Source organism: Dendroctonus ponderosae, unplaced genomic scaffold (genome assembly GCF_020466585.1).
Source record: "Dendroctonus ponderosae isolate FM_Combo_2020 unplaced genomic scaffold, Dpon_F_20191213v2 Dpon_F_20191213_7, whole genome shotgun sequence".
Lineage (NCBI taxonomy): Eukaryota > Metazoa > Arthropoda > Insecta > Coleoptera > Curculionidae > Dendroctonus > Dendroctonus ponderosae.
Window position 1 is genome coordinate 6175903 of NW_026018916.1, and position 20086 is coordinate 6195988.

General features: G+C 35.7%; 2 protein-coding genes across 4 annotated transcripts in view; both read left to right on the top strand.

Annotated features, from left to right (window-relative positions):
* The window catches only part of LOC109539735 (cystinosin homolog), an 84514-nt gene that overhangs the window by 23126 nt on the left and 41302 nt on the right, over positions 1 to 20086 (top strand). The gene's annotated exons all lie outside the window — the stretch shown is intronic.
* LOC109539734 (POU domain, class 6, transcription factor 1) overlaps positions 1 to 20086 on the top strand; it is a 68890-nt gene that overhangs the window by 15641 nt on the left and 33163 nt on the right. For all 3 annotated transcript variants that reach the window (XM_048668092.1, XM_048668093.1, XM_048668091.1), the window contains exon 2: positions 1477 to 1613. In XM_048668092.1, coding sequence (XP_048524049.1) covers positions 1500 to 1613 — 114 coding nt within the window. In that variant the 5' untranslated portion in view covers positions 1477 to 1499. The remainder of the gene's footprint in view (positions 1 to 1476; positions 1614 to 20086) is intronic.

Genomic DNA, 20086 nt, shown 5'->3' on the forward strand with positions numbered 1-20086 from the left:
TTTCCATATTTTTATAGCGCGTTTGAGTTTGTAGTAAGAAAAATATCGCCGGTTAAAAAATGAAAGCGATCGAAAACCGCTTAAAACAGGCCAAAAATGTCGGTTATTTTGTATTTGAAGCTACAAACGGGTTTTTTAATTAATACTTACATTCCTCGTTTCATTTCATTGAAAATTATATGGATTAAAAACTTTTGAGATAACTTTTATTTTTTTGAAATTTTCGGTGAAAAATAAAAATGTTACTAGTATGTTGTTTAAGTTCAGTGGATTGATTGCGAGATTGATTTATAACATGTTTGAGTCTGTAGTAAGAAATGTCGGTAATTATTTCCAAATATTTCTGGTCTTAATGACAAGGTTTTCTTGGATATTCTGAACTATTTTCGCTCCCTGCCTCTTCTGGCTTCAAAAGACTCATATATTTGCAATTAGATATGGTGACAAGCATTGCCATTTCAATTCTAAAATAAGTACACGAAAGTACAGCAGATTGCAGTTTGGTAACCAGAGTGAGTTGCCCTGAAGAAATATTCTTAAGTTAATTAATTACTTGGCTCAAATCAGCCAGTTGCAATACGATCACTAGGCACTCGGTTTGAAACTTGCTGTTGATTTCCAGTAAAATTAGCAAATAATAATTGGTTTGTGCTTCTAATTAAGAAAATAAGTGGAAATTAATTCGATGGCATCATCTAATTTTACTGCACATTTTCCCAACCCCCAGCATGTGCGATTGAAAAGCCCCTCGCCAAAAAACAAAACCAGCTGACTTTAATGAACATAATCATCGCACTTCACACTGAAGTCGACCCCTGCCTGGAGAGTTCTGCCTCTCTTCATTCAAAACCGTTTTTTTCTGGGCCTGTGCCTTTGTTTCGATCACGCACAATTTTGATTCTTTAGGCGGGACGCACGACTCTTTTCAAGGGTAATTTAATCATAAAAAAGCGAGGGAGAACGACTTTGTTCTAATTTTAAATGAATTGGCTTCAGTGTGATTGTGTGCATATTAATTAGAATTTTGGGCGTTGGTTGAACGGCCGCGATTTAAGAATGGCTCTAATGTGGAGTAGTAATTGTGATGGCACGAAAACCATTCCCAAAGTCGCGACGAGACGCACAAAAGATAAGACGATGCAAAAAATTGCGGTGGAAATTGCGTCCTTGAACTTGGCCTAGCTTTCTCCAGTCAGGTCCAATTAGCGAATCTTAGTGGAAAGAGGGATGGAAAAAATTAGACATCAACTAGGAGCGGGTTAATTGCATGGAAAAACTACCACGAAATGACCGGTTTTATTCAATTCGCCGTTGAATGATTGCAGACCACCACCTAGCAGGATAATTTCAGCAGTTGGCAATCGGTGCAGATAATCGTAATAGGCTAGACGGGCACCAGACTTAAAGCTAGCCTCAATTACAATTGCGTAGGTTTTCGTCAAATGGAAGTTGCAAAAAATCGTATTTTTGTTTCAGACGAATCAGGATGCGAGGCTGACATGGCCGAAGGCAGCGTGGAGGAAGACAGCGGTGAAATGTTGGGTCCCTCTGGGGCCCCCCCTATGCCAATGCACACCCCTTCGGTACCCACCAATTTATCAATAAAAGATGAGGTAAGTTTAGCAGTAATTTTTGAACAAAAACATATTCAAGCTATCGAAGAAGGCATTTCTGTGTTATGTCGAGTAATGGGGTTTGAAAATGGTTCCAAACATCGGTTTTTCTATTTTGAATTAGATAAATCTCAAAAAATTGATGCTCCTAAATGTGATGTTGATCCCGTGCGCCTACCTAGTTACTACCAGGTATTTTCTGCAGAATTTTCGAGATTTATTAATATTTAATTACACGTTTAATCCATGAGATAAATAAAACCTTAACTGCTTGAAGGAGAAAACATGGCCGAAATCAATTGAGAGTGATTATGTGATCGAGACCAGATAGACCTAACATTCAGTGTTAGTCCTGTAAATTCGACAGTGTTATTTAGACATAACGTTCACGCATGATTTGAGCCTTGAAGAAGACCCCCAATAAATGTCGAAACGTCGGCAAATAATTGAATAGTGACGTTTTTATCAGTGTCCTACACCTGTTACTTTCAACTTTATTTTCCTATTGGGACGCAAAAGCGAAACGAAATTACAATATACATGTATTGTTATATTGTATACATTTATGATTACTGCAAAATGAACTCGGTAGAAAATTTATTTAAAAAAATACTACTCATCGCGTAGTATTAAATTCGATTTTTTAAATTATTTACTGCATTTCCCTGCCAAACGAAATAACTTCTTCTCAAGTAATTTAAAGTGCATTAGTGAGATATTTTTCGGAGAAATTTAGATTTTAAATATATTTTTTCACTTGCTTTCACTGCCATTAATGTTGTCTTCTTTCCAATTTGTTTAAAACTTCTAGGTATTTTTTAGATGTTTAGGGCTCCGATTTTCAGACGTGCTTCATGGAAAACTTGGTAGAATATATGTCAGATGCGTGTATTTGACTATTTTAAACAAAATGATGCCAAACAAATATTATTGACGGTTTAAACCTGAAATGTGTATGTTTCCAGTATTTAAAAAAATGTCTTTTTCACAACCAAAATGTTGTGACAAAAATGTTGAAATTCATTCAACAATCCTCAACTGTACAAAGTAGGTATACAGCATTGTATGCTTTCAGATTGTTGAAAAAAGTTATCCTTGCGTACTGTTTATATTAATTAATTAACACTTTTTCGATAATGATCCGGAAGTAAACACTCAAGACAAGGAACTATGTATTTCACTACATTTAGTTTAACTTTCATCAGGAAATTACTTATTACATACAGTTACATCTGCAATACTGTATTTATTTTAGGCATCGTTAAAATAAACGAATCAACACCTGAATCGTTAATTCCTTGTTTGAAAAATCAACTAAGTATCTAAACATTCTGATCCAGAGCATAATTAAAGGGCAAATTATTGTTAATGTCTGCGATATCGCATCAAACATCAAAAGAAAACTTACAAAGGAATGGTAGAACTTTAAAATCTCCAGTTCTTATCTGGGCTTAATAAGTAGGTTGAGAACATGCGATCCGGCTATAAGTTATTTTATATACCTTCTGTGTGCTAATGCGCAAACTGGCGTTTTTATTATTTGCAGAAATATGTTGATGGGTAAATAAATATTAATTGTAAAAGTTTATGGCTCGTGTGTTGTGGTTTTATGGTTTGATAATATGAATTTTAATTCATCAGTTTGCCGCAACGATGAATCTACCAACGTTTTGTGCAGCAGATCAACAATTTCAATTCAATTTATTAATTTATAGCTTTATCTTGTTGCTTGGCGTAATATCGAAACATGCCAATCAAACGCTAATGGCGATAAGAAAAACACGTTAAATTTATATTTCTATCAGTCGTCAGATACTGATCATCATTTAGCCAGTTCAATTTTCTCCAATTAAAATCTCCGATCTTTAAATTTGTATCAAACAAATAGCACATTAGTCAGCCTTAGTTCGCTTATTTATTTAACAATAAAAGCACGACTGACAATAATAATTATTAATGCATTCGCCGAGCCTAATGTAAGCTATGATGAAATTAGAAATCTGATTTGGTCATATAATTACTATTAGATTTTAATTATTTAATTAACGTATGAGATAATTTACCTTAGAGTTAATGCGCTGTAGAAAGGCAAAGAATTGGCGCAAGTAGGGTATATCCGATTAGAGAGGTGCTAAATTATCGCAGCTCGTTAACGGCAATTTGTAGTTTTTAACTTTTTCTGCACGCAAGCAAATCGATGGATTTTTTCAAAACATTTGCGCCAATCCAGTAATTTCTTTAATCAAGGCAACACTTCAAGGCAGGCGGCGAAACACAGAAATGCACAATTTTCGATACAAATCCTCTCTAAAACCTCATAATGTCGGTAATGGAATATTAATGAATTAAAATTTCATGCAACTGAAATCGTTACATTGCAGCTCAACTATTTCCAATCTGAGAACGTGTTTAATTTGATATTAATTACATACATTGCCACAGCATTTTTCTCTGTAATCTACATGAGACATTTTATACATTTAAATTATAGTATACGTTTCGTTTTAATTATCGTCTAGAATCTTGATATAGGTTAAGTTTGTTTGTACGACATTCTTGGACAATTATCGTTAATGTAATAGCCCTAACCTATCGAGGTTTATTGAGTAGCATATTTTCTAATTGACGAGTAGTCGGAATATGCACTTCAAACACCCCGCTTATTGTTATTTTCCATGCTTTTTTTTACTTTTACTAGGCTTTCATTGCGAAATTTTATGACAACGGTTGTTCATTTCATTAATTTAGCTAGTTTTCCGATTTTTGTTAAATTATTGTTGCCACTTTTATTCAAATTTTTATTTCTTTGACTTTAATGTGACTGCGCCTAGCGATAAATGTCTCAATAATTCGCCAGACAAATTAACTGGAAGAGTTTTAAGCTTTGCAATTTGGATGTCGTCCAAAATTGCGTCTTTCTCCATCAATTGTACTGGAGGAGTTCTTACTGGAAATAATATAATATAACCGGTGAAACCTCTAAAAATCTAGCTCAGCTTCCACATAAAACATCATTGCTGCTCTTATTTTTTCTCAAGCGTTTATTTTCAGTCTAGCTTAGTATTCCAAATACAAGTTTTGCGAATCGTTTAGTGCAACTCGTGCCTAATTGTAATAAGTATAAAAACACACAGAAAGAAAAGAAACTAAAACATTTTTTTAACAACATCAAACAAATTCTAAAGCGGAATTGGTTTTTCTGATGTAGCTAATGTAGCTTCAATCAATAAGCAAAAGCGTCTAGGTTTTTCCCATATTCCTGTGTAGCAAGATGCTGAAGTTTTTAAAAGTTTTTGTTTCCTTCCCTGGAATTTTATCTGTTAATTCCAAAGTCTCTGAGTGAAATTGAATTGACGCACATTTTGCTTCCGAATTGGATCTGAAAAAAAAAAGACGAAAAACCAGACATTTTTACATCGGGTAAGCATGACTAGTTGCTAATAACGCACGTTTAATGATGCAAAAATGTAGATGCTAAAACATGAAACAAAAATTGGTTGAATCTTCAACACCCTGAGACTCGTTGGGTTTAAGGATGTTTGAACATACCTTTTGAAACCGAGAAAAGTGACAACCATATGAACTTTTTGAACATTGCTTATCGCACTTTATCTAAATTCAATTACATACTTTAGAGTCTTAAGCGTCTCACAAGTTCGCTTCGCCTTTGCAAGTGTTTCGTGCATTAGTTCTTGTTTTTCGCTATTTCCGCTCTTGAACGACTCGTTCTCTTTTTCTTTCTTCGCCATTAATTGATTGTTGGCCTAACGTTTCAACTCGCAAGCACACCATTTATCATTTTGCCTGCATATATATTTTTTTGCTGTAAAATTAGTTTAGATCTTGCGTACAAAGCCGTTGAGCTTTATTGTGTGCATGGTTCGCTTAGTCTCGGCTTTCAAATTGCAACCCTGTAAAGTAACCAGTGTTTTCTAGAGATAAGTTGGCAACTGCGAATTGAAGAAGCCCTGGGGATGGTCGTTTTATCCGCCCAACGGCCTCCTTGGCCCCCCTTTCCCGGCCCTTGGGGGCTGTAAGACCACTTTGATGTCCAGTTTCGGAGTTTCGTGTGGGTCGACATAAAGATATAACAATTATGTGGGACTTGGGGATAATTGTTTAGTAAATTGTTTCGTATTCGGTCCTTTGTTTGGATTTTAAACGACTAAAGCCAAGACTTATCGAATAATATTAGCGAAAAGAACTATACAATCCAGTTAATACGAGTGTCACTCATTTGATCCCCATTGGGACTTAATACAAGTTGGTCTCTCACCCTAAACGTTTTGTTTCTGCTTCTTCCCCATTATCCACCGGCTCAGCACATGCGGTGATTCATGCTCTATTATTATTAATAACTATGCAGATTTAAAGATTAATTTTATAGAAAGGGTGAGTTCGAGTTCATTCAGCCGATGCGAAGGGGTTCAAATTTCATCGTTCTGTTTGCACGACTTTCCGAGTTTTAATTCGTCGTCGTTTATTGTACATGAGCAGCCTTTAAATCGGTACTTTTGCTAGATTTTTTCCAACTCGGTTGGGATTTGGCATTGGGAAAATGAACAAAACTTTTCTGCCACAATTAAGGGATTAATTTCAATAAGCGTTGGGCCTTATTATTTATGCACTTTCTATTAACGCCCTGGTAGGTGGGTAGAGGATATCATCAAACGAGCCAAAGTAATCGAATATTTTCAAAAAGTCTGATCGTTCCGTAGTTTCATTTTTATTATTTGCCTGTGCATACGAACTATTCGCAAACGAAGTTAATCTAAATTGCACAAAATTAATTCCATTGTATTTTTCACATTGTCTGTCTCGCTTTAGGTGCATTTTTCATTTTGGCCCTTTTCGTGTACAGGGTACACGCACGAAACTCTGAGAGTTTGGAATTATTTCATTGGAAATGCAAATGATGCAGAGTTAATGGTGAATGGACAGAGATTTAATCAAGCAACACAAGTTTTATGCTGGAAAATTCTTATTTATTAAAGGTAAAACAAATGTTGCCAAAATTGATTACATATAAAGAAACATATCTTATACTTAGGTATATAATAAAAAGAGCGACTAGGCTAGAAAGTTCATAATAATGTAAAAAAAATAATAATTTTCTTAAGAGAAACAGGCGAAACCTGAAATGTTCTGGGAGAGGTAAATAAGCGACTCCAGAATTTCTTACGGCATTTCACTGTTTAGGTACGAAACGAATTTATCAATCAAGTTTGGTATTTTTTGTTCCTTTTTTGGGCTCTTCTGGCGCTTGTGTGGGCACTCCAAACTGTGCGATTTGTTTTGGTGTTTTTTCCTCATATTCGATAGCATAAGTACTGGTACCGAAATTCTAACAGCTCATATACACGGATATTTTACTGTATTATGTTTCTTGAAGATCATGATTGACCTGATTTAGTCGCTTGTCTACACTCTCACTCTATCCCCAGTTTATCCCCAGATATTCGAGTCTCTTAACCTTGTTCATTGGAAGCTTGAAACATTTTCGCAAAACTTCGTCTTTGTTCATAAGGTATTTGTGACCTAAATTCTGATCAGTACCTATATATTCTTCTATCCTTGTCTGTTGCCTCTCCTATCTGGGGACAGAATGTATTTCATTAAAAAGCTGATTATATTTGCTAAAAAACGCTACATGTTTTAATTATCTCTTTAAATGTGCTTTTTTATGCAGCTGATGCATTTTAATTCCGATCGGATCAATAGAGCTGGCGCAGCCAGTAAAAAATCCTGCATTTTTATACATTTTATTGTTATTGCTTTGGAGGACGATGTGAACTATGGCCCTCCCACTTTTTGGTAGCTGGAAAAAATCCATTGCGATGATTATATTTTTATCTGCCATTTTTAATTCGGGTTCTTCATCACGTTCAATTGCGTTCATTACAATGCGTAAACAACTGATTACTGCAGTACATCATATATGTTTTAATTAGAATGGGATCGAATAGACAAGTCTTAGTTTATGCCATTGTTTTCAGCAATTACTAAATGTTTGATTTTTCCAATTTCGCTAAAAATATCACAAAATGGGAGATTTACCGACTTTAAGCGTTCTGTTATTTCAATGTTTACAAGAATTAAATGCACTGCAGTGAAGGCTTAAAAGTTGAAAAGTTTTATTTCTGATCTACAATAAAAGCATTAAGAGAAAAAGTAACGATATCAAGTACTTTTCATGTAAGTCATACCATCAAACAGCGGATTTAACACGCAAAGTTCTTGTCGTTAATCGCGAAATAATTACGTTTAAATAAAATATCTATTTTTAAATCATTACCTAGCCAAGACAAATGGTAACATACAAACTCATACGTCTTAACCTTTAGAAAAAGAAACAATAAAAAAGTAATTACATGCCATAAACTCCACCCATGCACCGCATAAAACAATAAATTTTCGCCATTAATAACGACTTTGACTTCATTAAGTATTTCTACAAATTGTTCAAGTTTTATTTGTATTTTCCGCTTTGTTTATTGTGCATAATTTGTCATGAGTAAAGGCATATATTATGATGATCACATATTATTGATGTCATCGATTTCCGTTGCTTTCCACACGGTTTTGTGAATGAAATTTTTTTCCTGCCTATTTCTGAGATTTTAGTTTGCTGGTTCTGCCGGCTTATGTGATTACATTATTAAATATCACAAAATGTTAAATCGGAAATGATGCTCAATTTCTTTTCCATGCAAAAAGCTGCTAAATGATTTTCGAAAAACCAGGTGCTGGTTTAGGTGTTAATAATATTACTGTTTTAATATTGAACTCGCCGGATCGTGAACAACCGATACTAGTCTACTACTCAATAACGCGTTGGAGCTGGAATACATTTTCAAAAAAACTAAAAGGGAACCGGAGTGTTGCGCGGGTGTAAGAAGGAGCGCTCGTGTGGTTCATATTAAATAATAATTCAGCGCTAAACTTGTTCTTGACATTTAGATTTGTTTGCCGAAAATGTGTACAGTAAGAACTCCGTTTGGTTTTTCTAAATTGTGTCCTAAAAAAATGTGCGTACTTCGTCTTTTAGCTCAAAAAAACCTGTTATTGAAGAACTAATGTTATGAAACAACATAATTTTCGTGGATTCCACGTTTGATTGATTACGGAACACAGTTTAAGAAACGCTGGTTTAGAAAGTAATTTGCTACCAAAATAAAAGTGTGAAGGAACTTGCAGCTCACTAGTTCTTTCTTTTTTTAATGGTTTTACGCTTATTAGTAGACAGGTAGTTAAAATGGAGCTAAGGGCCTCTTAACATCTCAGTAATTTTACTTTTGTTTGTGGCTGTTTCCTGTCTTTTGGATTTGTTGTATTTGTGGATGTCCTTTCTAATTTGCTTCTGATAATTCTCTATGCTTATATCCATAAAATGATAGGCATAGTTATCGCTTTAATAGAATTCCATTTAATATTGGTTAAATGTAATTATGTTAATTGATGAAGAACGTCTCGCCCCCACATGACGCTACGGGACACCAATGAGCTCGTCAGCCACTGGCTGCGTAATTGCGTTTCTATAATTCGATTTATATCGTGATGGAGGCCCTCTTTTAATTATTATCGAGCAGCCTCCCTAAAGAAGGGTTATTTAGTAGATTGAGAAAGTAATTTCGACCTTGAGGGAAAATGCTGTTGCTATGTTTAACATTGTGGAAAGCTGGCCAATGAATAACATCGTTCACCTGAATCCATTGTACGAAGAAAAGCACATTAACTCCCATCTATAACGTATTAAAAACAGATTAAAAAATATGGCGATAATAAACATACAAGCGTGCATACAGAACTATTTTTTTCGTGGTATTAATACCGAGTACATAAAGTAAATTGCAGAATATGTCGGTCGCTAATGACTTTTTGAAAACATCTGTGCAGCAGTGGGTTTTTCATAATTAAATGTACGTTTAGATGTAAGGGGGTAATCAACAGTACATGGTTATTGTTAATGTTTGTATGCTATTGAGTTCAACTGTAAGCGATACTTTACATTGTTTGATTTAAGTTGTTTGGATTTTTGAATAATATTATTCTTGCTATAGTTTTATTTCTGTCTGCTTTGCCCGCAGGCGATTTTAACTTCAGTTTCACTTAGAGCTTTTGGACACTAATGTACCTTTAGTAGCACTACATTGCACAGCTCACTTTGGATTTTTTCAATAAAAACTGTTGGAAATGTTAGCTAATTTCCATACCATCAAGCAATAATCCGTTGCGTAAAACAACAAATTCGTATTACTCATTTCTAAGCCGTCGGCATTGAGAACCATTTGCAGCACGTAGTCCAGACGAAGACTCGTTTATCCGCAGGTTAATTTCTTCTAAGATCCGAGATAAACCCGGTCTAATAATACGGGTCGAAATTACAAACTTACAATCCATGCTGCTCAACTAACTGTTCATAACTCGCAGTTTACTTAGTTCAGGTAGAGAGCTGACCCTTTGCATCACAAACTAATTAAAGTTGAGCCGAGACCGCCGGTCAGACTCCGGGCGGCGGACGGGCGGCAACTCCCGAACTCCGGACTGATCCGTTTCAATTATAAATCCGGTAGTCTTGTAGGTTGTAAGTACGGCACTGCGGGCGAATGCTTTGACCAACGTCTCTGGGGCTTTCTTATGTCGATGCTTCCAACCGTGAAAACCTTCTCAACATTTTATCTTATTAATTGAAAATGATTTAGAACGCCGAACTTCAATGCCTGCCAATTTAATTATTGTTGTTTTACTCGAATAAGTGGAAATCTGTGTCCATATCTTAACGGGTCTTTGCTAGGTTTTTACAGACGTGTGTGTGAAAGTGCTGAAATCCTTCTATTTTAATTTGGAATTATCTTTCAATCATTATCAGGATTTGTACAAGGATCTTTCAATCAGAATTGGAAAACAGAACAAAACATTTTTATTAAGGCTTCCATTCACATCAGAATAAATTTATGTACTCAGCGTTTCTTGAGTTTTTTTAATCGTAACTGGTTTTCCGTGGCTGATTCGTTCTCGCATTTTTTCAATTGGCGACTCGATTTTTTGTCTGTGATCGGTTTTTCAAGTTTATGCTTTTGAGTGAAGGCAATAAATTATATGCAAAATTTGACCCCATCATTCCTTCACCCGAAGAAACAGCTTCTAAAGTTCTTCGTCTCCATTAAAAGACAGACTTTTCTGCAAATAAAAGACGCTCAATTTGTAAAACATTTAAAATTGCGAGAGTTTTTCATTTTTAGTGGTCGCATCTATTCCGAAGCGCCAACCATGTGAAATTGGCACGTAAAAAACCCTCATAATAATTTTTCAATTAGGAACAAACTCTTAGATTTTCTCACAATTTGACTGAAGAAATTGGTGATTTTTTGCAAAGGCCAGACATCTACGACTAAGGTTTGCATGCATATGCATTTGATCACAATTTAACATTTTCTTGCGTTTAATGAAAACCTTTCAAAGACGTAATATTTATTAATCGAACGATTATTCTGAGACATAATCAATTTAAAAAACAAAAGTAAACAAAGGTAAAAACAAAGTTTGTGCTGATCAAACCTGGACAACTCAAAAAAATTGTGGAAAAAAAGTGGGATTTTCCCAATTGATTAGTGAAACTGTTTTAGTGTCACAATTTAAATGATTATGGTTCCAAAATAAAACGTTTTCTCTGAGAAAAAACATGAATTGTGGAAAATTGCAATTGCGAGGCTCTGATAAAAAAATCTGTCGTAATTTTAATGTATTTTATATAATCGGACCCTGTGTTCGATATATCGATCTCATCAAGCATCAGTCCCAATTATTTTATATGACTTTTTATACACTTTATAAACGTTGTAATACTTTAACAAATTAAGCTTGATTGCCAGGCATTACGCTAATTAAAATCCTAACAATCTGATACTAATCATTTGAGTAACATTATTTCATATTTTGATAAATATATATTTTGTTTTCCTGATATTATTTTGTTCAATTCAATTTTCTAGAAACGAACAAAATATGAGCAAGCTTCATAATATTAAACATGTTTACATTTATTTCACATGTTATATTTTCGAGGACTGTTTCAAAAATATGTATAGCTGGTCTAATAATCGAAATACGCCATTTTTCCCCATTAAACCTTTTTCCAAGCCGTCACTGCCAATCCCTTCCAGTAGGAAATTGTATTTAGTAAGTTAGCAATTTTTCTGTAAAATATCTGTGTTTATTTGCCCATTTTTGAGGATTTTTTGAAGGAAAGTTTCAGCAATTTACTCAATGTTTTTGCTTTGATTTTTGCATGATTTACTGTTTCACACGTAATAACAACTCTGTTGTAGATTAGTTTTCTATCAATATTATTACCTACTCTGATGTTTTTTTGGTAATTAGTAGAAGGATGCATACAGACATGCTTTTACATAACAAGTGGGACATTATTGTTCTAAAAATTAAAAATTCCGTTTTTGGCGCTTACCTTATTAGCCAACGTTGCTCACGTTAATCAGTTCAGTACATAGGAAAAGTTACGAATTTTTTACACACGTATTATGAATTATTCTCTAAGCTTATTGGAAATTATTGAAAAATTTACGTTAAAAAAGTCAATAATTTTTGTATTGTTCCTTGTTAATATCCTTAGATGGATCTAATCTATACGGTGGAAATGACGAAAAATATCAAAAGCTGGAAATCTCTGATTTCAAGAGAGGATTTTTCGGGATAACACGTAAGTGAGACTCTCAGAAGACGTAAGAGAAATTATTTGGATATTTCGTACGGAAAAGTCCTTTTTTCTTCACCAATATATGGAAGAAATTGAAAAAATAAACTTAATGGAACCGACAACATGTCACTTAAAATGTACATCACAAACCCCCTTTCCTGTTTGAAAAAATTAAGAGCGCAATTATTGCACTTGAGCGCTGAAAAATATACAATATAAATTTTTTATTGATCTACCCTGTATATTTTTGTAAGGCACATTTTTAAACCCCCATATCTACATACTGTCCTTAAATGTCCCATTCTCCGGTATTTAAACAAAAAGAAGCCATTTAATTGAGAATAAGAACGCCAAAAGTGCAATATAATAAAATGACCATCATACACTGACAAATTATGAATTGCCTCAAATAATTTTGTTACAGCGTTTATGTTGTGTAATTTTCATCGCATGCAGGAATTTCTTGTTCATCCTCAGATTGTCATTGACTCGCTCCCAAATAAAAAATATTTGCGGTTTGCATAGTTGAAGTCAAATGAATTGTTTTAAATGTTTTCATATTCAATTGATTCAAATTATCAATTTGGCTTGATTTCAGCTGGTGAAAGTTTGTTTTGGGTAAAGGCAAATGCCGTGTTTTCACAATGAATTTGTCCCTATGTCACAAACCCTCTCATCGGAACCTATCCAGCCCTCGAAGCCCTTCCGGCCGCTGCTGAGGCAATTACGAATTATAATTTATTCGTCTCTTTATTCTCCGCGACTCCCTGCTTCGCATAATGAGAAATGCTGATTGTAACCCGTTCGAAAGTGTGTTGCCAAATTTATTTTTTTCCTCCAGCCGACTGTTTTCGGTTGCACGTTTTTGGCCTGATTGGCCGCCACTCGGTTTTCCAACCTTGCACTAGTCCGTGGAGTAAATGCTGCTTTACATCTGGCTGGTATATTTTTAATAACGTGCTGTTTTAGCCTCGATCGCTGACGTGGCAACATTGATGTAAAACCAAAAGACCCAAAAAGGGGTTTAAGCGGCGAGAAAGGGACGAACGGGGGAAATTAATGTTATGCAATTCTACGAAGGTGGGAGAGTAAATGTAATTAATTATCTGTGTTCGTAATGACTCTGACTGATGAGGTGTTAGGGGGGCCTGTGGAGACTAGAGGGGGAGAAATCGAACGCCGTTTGCTTTGAGCACGTATCAGATTTTGTTATTTAACTCGGGAGAATAGTCATTGTTCTAGTTTGGTCCGGTTGTGCATAATCCTTTGGTGTATGACTTGCATTTCTTCTGAACCCGCACAGTTAGCATAATTCCGTTGTCAGATGCGAATAAACATTTTAGCTTATAGAATGATAATTTATTTGTAATTGTATATTTTCATTTAGTCTCTTGATTTAATTATTTTTGTACTTTTTCATTGATTACAAATGCAACTGTTCTAAGGTATGTGGATATGAAGGGCATAAAGCTTAGTGGGTTTTTCAATTAACAACTCGATTTCGATTTTGGGTCTCCCTCAAATCGCCCAGTCGTTGCCAGAACCACACTTTTTCCCATTAATCCAGTAATTATAATAATGATTGCTTCCCTCTAGTAATTTGCTCAGTTGGCGGCTGGTCGTCCCCTCTTCTGTCCGATTTCCAAATCGATTTTCTATTACACAACTAAACTAAGTATATCGCTCGGGGCCTTAATTTGTCTTGTTTCTTGCCCTGCATGTTATTTCCGTGCCACTGTGCACAGTGGCAAACATAATTATGAAGACTTTGCCCTTCAATGCGACCATGTATTTCATCGAAGTTATGTTGCCGAGAAGACTTAGAGTAATTATCTGCTTTTCTTAGTAGTTTAGCTTGTGAGCTCACAAATATGAATATGAGGTTTCTCTTATTAATCGCATTAGAACTCTTTTTGCTTATTATGGGGTTTGTGCCGTAATGGATTTGTCCCTAAATTTGTTAAGAGATACATTTTTTGGCTTTCCTTGATTGAGGTAAATTTCGGTGTTTCCAACATATTTCGTTAAACAGCTGGAATTTCCATATTCAGAGCGGAAAGTTTTGTTCCTTTTGAGATGTTTAGATCAGGTTTCTGAAACCGAAAAATTACTGCTCCATCGTTCTATCATCTTTTGTGGCCGTAAAACTTTTATCTAACATCAAGCTGCGATATTAGAATCCAAACATGAGAACAAACAATGAAAACTGATGTTGTGAAGTGAGGTTATGCGGTGAAATTAAGCAATATTATGATAAAGCGTGCACTGTTCTGATTAAAATTTTGCCTTGAGAGTGTGCAAGTATTTAGATCATGGCTTTTTGAATCCAATTTTGAAGCGTGGGCTGATTAGAGCAAAGGAGTCAGACACAAAATAATTATCTTTTCAATATTTCAGCTCTTAGCTGCAACCTGTGTCATATTTTTTTCTGTAGACCGTACATATCCCCATAGGAATAAATTCAATTTGGGATCATCCTGTAATGTATCTTGTAGCCTTAATTGTTTCCTGCTTCTTGCTCAGATCGTCCATCTTTTTTCATGTCCCACCCTTCATTTGTTTGTTGTTTTGTTCGCCTATTTGACTAACTATTCCATTCGCTTCTTAAAGTTTCCTCATACTTTTTGCATGAACGTCTCCATTTGTTCCGCTGTTCATTCTCTTGTACCTTTTACCCACTGAAATTCAACATTCATTCAACGCATTACTGTTTAAATGTTTTCATCCATCATTCGCCCAGCTAAGGTGCTTTAATAACCAGGACCAAACCCTCCAAACATGGATATCCAACCAAGCGAAATGCTTCCGAACCTGCAACAACATTATATGAAAAAACCTAATCAGCGGGGTATAAATTACCCCATTTTCGCCCTCGTTTTGCCTCAATACAAAACAAAACTTCTTTCGAATCGTTCGCGAAATAAATGAAAATGAAGGACTATTGGTTTTTAGCTTTTGTTCGGCCGCCGAGTTCGCTACCGTGTGTGTGTATATGTTCGAAAATCAGTTAGGAGAACAAAGGGGCCGACCACCCCCTCTAAGGGGGATGATGGGGGGGTTATCGGCCGCCGCGTATTTTTTATTTTCTTTGTGATTAGTCCGCGGCATCAGCTTCTCTTTTTCGCGCATGGCTTTTTTTCGTTTATAGTGGACCGGACATTTCAGTAGCGCCGCTTAAGGGCGGGTTAACCCAGATTGACCAAGAACATCCCTTTATTGCACTTGCACAGTGTGTGGGTAGTGAGCCTAAAGGGAACCTGCAAGGACTTTTCAAAAAAATTGTGAACATTTCCGCAAAAATCGCAATTTTTTTATTTCCCAAGATTTTTTCTGAACTGTGAAAATCAACTAATTTTTAATTTAGCTCGCTGCTTCTCAATCAGGCCGCCGTTTCGCGAACGGAAATAGACTTTCTGCTTGAAATTGCTGGTGGAGCCATGTAAGACACTCCACAAATGTATAAATTTGACGGGATAAATTGCAATGTTGTGCACCATTGGGGTTTTGCAAAATACTTCATTGCTTATCGCATAAAGGTTTTTTTCTGTCAAGCGATTGGCACGCACGCCTCTGCCTCAGCTTCAATCAGTAATTTAAAAACACACGCGAATGTACCCATGTATTGATTTTTAATAAAATTCATTTTTTCGGTTGGCAACGGTTCGGCCAATGGCAATCACAATCACTAATGGCCAAATACTGCATAATTAACTAATTATGAAATACATTTATAGCTTTTTTTGCGCGTCCCGATGCCCCGTCTCGCCGCCCCGCGCCCGTAAATTATATTGTTTGGCCCCCATGGTGTCCGCGTTCTGTTATTGAGGGTAATTTTGTTAATGTTTAACGAGTTGCTTTTTTAGCGGTTTTGGCACTTCCCCTGAAACTAGTAGCTAAACCCGAAATATCCAATAAAGCGAAAAATCGAAAATTAAAATACAGCGGGCTTTTAAAAATTGTGCCCTCAGCGCGGGAAACAACCGATACAGTTCCAGCTGAACCAAGTTATCAATTTTCACGAACCAGCAACGATATAAAGAAGCGCATTTCAACGTCTAAATACCGACATTAATAATGCCTGCCATTCGAAGAACGTAACCGTTTTTTTTAAATAATTAAGTGTCGCATTAGAATGCCTGACGTGTTCTTTATAATTTTTTAATAGAGCAATCGCAGGCAGTTTTTCATTAAAAATTAATGTCAAATTTGAGTTGATCTGTCCTTATGTAGATGAATCGCCCTCAACACTTGCTAGCCGTCTTAGCTCACACTAAAATTCTCTAAATTTTCAGAATTTGAAAATAAATTGTGTTTATGTGACCAATGGACGATGAAATTCATCTTAGTGCTTAGTATTTGCTTTTTTACGACGTTTGGTTGCCTTAACAGTGTTGCTTCTTCAGCATTTTTTATGGATTCCTAATATAACAACAAAATAACAGTTCAAAAGCAATTTGTGTTGATAATTAACAAAAAAATTAACATCTTTTAAAGTTCTATAATATAAATTACAGAACGATAACTGACGATTGCGTTACAAAACAGTAAAATTAATAATTGGAACTAAGTTTTTTATGGCAAATGTAGAATAAGAAGAGTCTAATGAAATAAACCTAAATAGGAACAAACTAATGGAGCATTTTGAGTAACGTGAGCTCAGATGTTTTTCTTATAGAAATGCAATACCAAAGCTCTACTTTCAATTAAGGAACTCTTCACTCTGCGATGGCAAGTGCATGTACGGCCAACTATTTAAACAATGAAGAGAGAACATTCTGTGTTCAACACCACAGCGTGTTCAAGTTCCGAATAAAACACTTCATTGTGTCAATCTTTCCAGTTTCAAATTGCCGTGATTTCCTCCAGCGCCATGAACAAAAATTTAAAATTATGTTCCTGCTTTTTCTGATAACTGAGTCATCAAACACAAGCCATGGCTCTTAAGGAGACTTTACTGAGAAGCATACATTCTTAATAACTGTCACCATTATCGATCGTTCAAAGCATTTAGCTAATAATCGTCTGTAACTTTTTTCCCATAATTATCTTCTTCATAATTTTGCAACCAGAATTGTAATCAACTCGATTAATATTTTACTAGCTCAGCTAGAAATGGTATGCTTATATCAAACGATGTTGGCGGAAATCGATTTTTAATTATTTTTCTTTTATTGCATCGTGTTACAGTGCACGGTTTAAGTGAAAGCTAAGTGATAGATATTGTGCAGAGATCCACAATTGTGTGATAAGTGGGGATTGTGTTTCTAAATAAAGGATCTCATTAATTTTTTGTACATATTCAGTTTCGATTTAAAAAAAATTAAATGCATTTTTCACCTAAGATTTTTAGCATCTTTCAGTTATATGCACTTCGTTTCATTCACGTGATTTTTTTTAAATTTGCCCCATTTTCTAGTAAATGGGCGACTTAAAAGTTAATTTTAACTTAAAAGCGTTTTTTGAATTGATATTATTCTGAATTGTGTTGGTTTCCTTAACGTAAATAATCGTTCGTATCGTAATAATTCAAGAAACTGAGCTCATGCTCGGAAGCATTGAGTTGTATGGAGTTCCTCGGTTTCCATTTCTGCTTGCTCAATTCTGAGATTAATGAGATCAGGCCCAAAAACTTCAGACTTTGCAAAGTTCTTCTAGTTGTTTTTTCGTTCTTAACTATGATTCTTTGAATTTTTCGTATTCGACAAAATTTCAAACACATTTCCGACCGAGAAGCTGGCATCTGAAAATAATCCGATCGAATCTGAAATTCACTCAGCACAAAATGTAGGATATTTAACATTTTTGTTTTCTATCGCAAAAAGGATATTGAGTTTGGAACACTTAACTTTTTTCCTTTCTAAAACTTTGCTAAGTTTAAGAAGTAAGAAATAGTCATAAAACACTTATGACGAATAAACCAGGCTGAAACTATAACTGAGGTTGTTAGGAGTGTTTTTTCAATGGATATTATTCTGTTACGAGTCAAAAGGAAACTGCATTCAGCCTTAACACATTATCCATATTTTCATTTTTCTAGCGCTTCGGAAGTAGATTTTGAATTTGAGATTCAAGTTCAGAAACCTGCAATGCTCGATCTAAGCTCAATATTCGAGCTTTTGTTCGATAAAATATCTCTATGAGTTTTGAAGAAATTTACCATTTATAATTTTTTAATTTAAAGTGACAAAATGCTCTGAAAATTTAAAAAAATGTCTGCTACTTTTGAGGTATCCGGAAAAAACTGAAATTCTATTTGGCTCGTACTACGCGAAAGTAGCAGAAATTTTTGAAATTTTGAAAAATAATTTTGGTAAACTCTAAATTGCGCAACTTTGCCCCAATTTATCCCCATCCCCATGGTTGAGCTCCAAAAACGGACACCCGATATACTATTAAATCAATCAGCTGTTCTGTTGTGGTCGGTTGCATAGAGAATCTCCGAGTTAAAGCCCTGGAAGAATTACGCGATGATTGCTGAAGTGAAATGTTTATCAGCATTTAAAGAGCTCCGGGGATCGTCCACATTTGGTGGACTTTCATGTTGCTGAATGCAAATGTCGTTATTTGAAATAGAGCCAATACAATCTAGTAGTAATTTCGCGCAATCGTCGCAAAAACCCTCTCTCTGTCTGGGCTTCGTTCCTGGAACTGTAATCTTATTAAATTTACATATTAATCAACGGATTTTAATTATCCCCCTGCCCGTCCCCCTTCGGCCCTCCGTCGGAGCACAACGCGTCGCCGTAATTTACATTAATCCAATAATTGCATGGAGGTTTGCTAATTAGAAATTCAAATGAGGCTGCGGGGGGACAGGGTGGCGAGCGGGTTGCTTCACCCTTTCGCCTGAGGAGCGAGCTGGCCGAGTCAGTCCGAATCACATTGATTTTCTATTTCGGAGATTCGAATGCCATTGAGGTTAGGGTTAGGGGAATTTTCGGTTAGGAGATAGGCAACACTCAGATATTTAGATGGTCGGCTCCCGAGCGCCAACAGCCGACACAGTGGCCGTTGCCGACTGTTAGTTTGGGGACGATTGTTCAGATATCGTGGGGGTTTGCCCTACAGGATTTAATAAATACTTTCAAACAAAGCGGTTGAATTTTGGCAATAAATTCCTTGGTGCGCAAATACGACATCCAATTACGTTCATTCGTATTATTCAAATTTCCCGTAAAAATATAATAAAGTATCACCCCCTCTCGCAGCGAGAGGGCATTAGTCATCTACATCCCACCGCTTCTGTCCGATATAAATCACCATTATTGGCCGCGGGCCGGTTTTTTTTCGCGACGCCGTCTATTAAAAATGGCCGCTGTGCTATCTGGACGCTAAGCCTCCCGTTTTGTTTATGCTTATACGGCTTGGTTTCCATTATTTTTCCAGATAGCACCAACGATGGATGCACTGGTGGCTCATTTAAGCGATGTCCGTTAGTTTTTTCCAGTTTTATTGGCACGATGCGTCTCCACACACGTATACCTCCGCACTAGGCCATCTGAGCTGATATGAAATCCCTAATGTACACGCTTCATAAAACTGGTCATACAAAATGCTCCAACTACCTGTTTATTCTTGTTTAATTTCCGCTTTACTAGGCATGTGAATTTTCTGATGTATATTTCTATGTCTGGACTGCATAAGCTTTGGCTTTGGAGCTTTGTCGCCAAAATGTCCCCAAAAGAGTCGCTTTCATTTTACAGGTCATAATTTAAACATTGGTTTTTTTCAGTTTGAAATTAATTTACTAAAAATGCAT